The 3154-nt window shown below is 48.0% G+C and overlaps 1 protein-coding gene across 1 annotated transcript in view; it reads left to right on the top strand.

Moving 5' to 3' along the window:
* Positions 1-387, top strand: part of terb1 (telomere repeat binding bouquet formation protein 1) — a 27983-nt gene extending 27596 nt beyond the window's left edge. Inside the window, exon 22 of the mRNA XM_062546524.1 lies at positions 61-387. Coding sequence (XP_062402508.1) covers positions 61-81 — 21 coding nt within the window. The 3' untranslated portion in view covers positions 82-387. The remainder of the gene's footprint in view (positions 1-60) is intronic.
* The last annotated feature ends 2767 nt before the right edge of the window (positions 388-3154 follow it).

Raw genomic sequence — 3154 nt, 5'->3', positions numbered from 1 at the left:
TCACCCTCATTCTAACACTCTCTCTCTCTCTCTCTCTCTCTCTCTCTGTCACTTCTACAGAAAGCTGAAGCTATACATTGAAGCAACAGAGACAGTGCTTAACATGAGATGTTCACAAAAACGAAAGAGAGTTTCTTCATACAAAAACATATTTAAATGTCTTGCATATAATTGTGTACTTATTACTGATTTTATTTATATTGTAAAAATTATATACTTATTTAACATAATAATATATTTATATAATCTGTAATCAGTTGTTTACTTGGAGCATTGTGTGCAGAGTTATAGGTCATGTATTGTATAGGTTACATGTTCCAAATTGTGGGCAAGTTCGCTGTGTTTTTGGGAAGAGGGGAAAAGACCTGATAGATTTTTGTATCTGAAAAAAACTGGTTAATAAAAAGTCCTGGAACTCTGTCTGTGTGTGTGTGTGTGTGTGTGTGTGTGAGTGTGAGTGTGTGTGTGCGTGCGTGTGTGCATGTCTGTGTGAGAGTGTGTGTGTGTGTGTGTGTGTGTGTCTGTGTGAGTGTGAGTGTGTGTGAGCGTGTGCATGTCTGTCTGTGTGTCTGAGTGAGTGTGTGTGTGAGTGTGTGTGTGTGTGTGTGTGTGTGTGTGTGTGTGTGTGCGTGTGTCCGTGTGAGTGTGAGTGTGAGTGTGTGTGCGCGTGTGCATGTCTGTCTGTGTGTCTGAGTGAGTCTGTGTGTGTGTGTGTGTGTGTGTGTGTGTGTGTGTGTGTGTGTGTGTTTAAATATTCTGGCCTTGTTTATGAGGAGGCGAGGCACAGAGCAGAGACAACGCTGGATTCCACACCCCGCACGTCATAGCTCTGGCTCCCACAAACAGAGTTCTCACGTCCGTATGAACCACACAGCCATGCATTATGACCCTCCACACACACACACACACACACACACACACACACACACACACACACACACACACACACGCTATCAGGAGCACCGAGAGAGAGAGAGAGGAAGAGAGAAGGGATGTGTCAGCAGTTTCTAAACCTACACCAGAGTGCCCTGGTGGCCGGGGTAGACTTACAGTCAGGGAGGAGGGGGGGGGGGGAGGAGGTTGGGGGAGGGGGGGGGGGGGGGGGGTTTAGGAGGAGGGGGAGGGGTTCAGCGAGGAATGTTTTGTGGCTCTTGAAGAAAGACACCTAGAGAATACAGAGTTCTAGAGAGTTACTGCAGTAAACACAGAGTTCTGATGTAGACTTGCACCAAATACAGACTGAAATTAAGAGCTACGGTGGTAGAAACTAAGATTAAGTGTTTGGGTAGTTGCCACACTGATAGTGATTGAGATTAAGAGTTATAGTACAGTAGTACTGTAGTTAGTCCACTGATTGAGATTAGGATTAAGAGTTACGGTAGTTAGTCCACGGATTGAGATCAAGAGTTACGTTAGTTAGTCCACTGATTGAGATTAAGAGTTACAGTAGTTAGTCCACTGATTGAGATTAGGATTAAGAGTTACGGTAGTTAGTCCACTGATTGAGATTAGGATTAAGAGTTACGGTAGTTAGTCCACTGATTGAGATTAAGAGTTACAGTAGTTAGTCCACTGGAGCCAGGAGAGCTGCTCAGAGAACTCAAAGTTGGAAGGATCTGTGCAGTAAGCGGCCGGTTAATGACTGAGGCAGGGATGGACAGCACAATGTCATGCTGAGACGATGATCTGGTTCAAGGGCTGAGCAGCACAAACATTCCCCAAGGGCGAGAGGGCGGGGGAGAGAGAGAGGGAAAAGGGAAGCATATGTAGGGAAAACAGCGAGAAAGAGGGAGGGATAGAGAAAGAGGGAGGGATAGAGAGACGGAATACAAAATAAAGGGAGGGACACGTGGGAGGAGGAAGAGAGAGAAACAGGGATCCAGATGAAGGGAGGGACAGAGAGAAACTGAGGGAGGGATAGAAAGAGGGATAGAGAGAAACAGGCAAGGAGGAGGTGGTCTATGATGACTGGGAATGGGCAAGGCCTATCTTAGAGGAGTCCCCCAGAGATTCAGTTTAACATACAGCTTACACACACACACACACACACACACACAGCTCACATTCTTACATTCACACACACACCCTCACATTCTTACATTCACACACAAAGTATGCAGCCTGCTATACTTGCACACGGGACTGAACTCTAAACTAAAATGGTGAATGATCTGAATACTGTGGTTTGCCTGCTCATGGTACAAGTGAGATAACTTTGGATTTGTGCTGATAGCATGTAAATACAGTATGTACAAACACACCAACTGTGTGTGTGTGTGTGTGTGTGTCTCCTCTGCCTGGTGAGGGAGTACAGCTGAGCAGAGGGAGGGGGGTGAGGGTGATTTATTTATCTAGAGCGCATATTTCTCATCCTGCTCGACTCAAACCCCTCACCCCTCTACAGACCCCTTCCTCTGGAAAGAATGTGCTCCTCCCCACAGCGCACACACACACACACACACACACACACGTCTGAGAGCAGGGAACGGCTAAATCTGTATGTATGCACACCAAGAGAAAGGGAGAATGTGTGTGTGTGTGTAGGTCTTTAGTGAGTTACATAACAGACATGAGAGCCTCCCTGAATAAGTGGAAGGGGTCCGTGTTGAGAAACCCAACTCATATTTCACACGTGTTGAGCCCTGGCGCAGCCCCGTGTGTGTGTGTGTGTGTGTGTGTGTGTTTCTGACCGACGTCTGGCTGCTGTGGAGAGTCCGTCCCCCCGGTCACCAGATCGGCCGGCGCGGCCCGCGGTGCGAGTGTTCCACGGTCCAGTAGCGCTTGCAGGAAACCCCTCCGGCGCCACCAAGCACGGCGCGCTTCCCAACACCAGAACCGGTAAAAGTTAGCAGCTCTGCTGGTCGCAGTGCAATTCCCCATTGACAACCAGCAAAGCTGCTAACAGTTAGCAACTATGGTTTTGGGAAACGTGTCCAATCCTCAACATGTCTATACTATAAGGGCTCCATCCCCCCCCCCCCCCCCCCACACAGCATCAACATGTCTATACTATAAGGGCTCCATTCCCCCCCCCCCCCCCCACACACACAGCATCAACATGTCTATACTATAAGGGCTCCCATCCCACCCCCCCACAGCATCCATACCATGAGTGCTGCTGCATAAACAAAAAACACACACACACTACCAACAG

Source organism: Sardina pilchardus, chromosome 10, assembly GCF_963854185.1.
Source record: "Sardina pilchardus chromosome 10, fSarPil1.1, whole genome shotgun sequence".
Classification (NCBI taxonomy): Eukaryota; Metazoa; Chordata; class Actinopteri; order Clupeiformes; family Clupeidae; genus Sardina; species Sardina pilchardus.
This window is presented reverse-complemented; position numbering and strand designations above follow the sequence as displayed.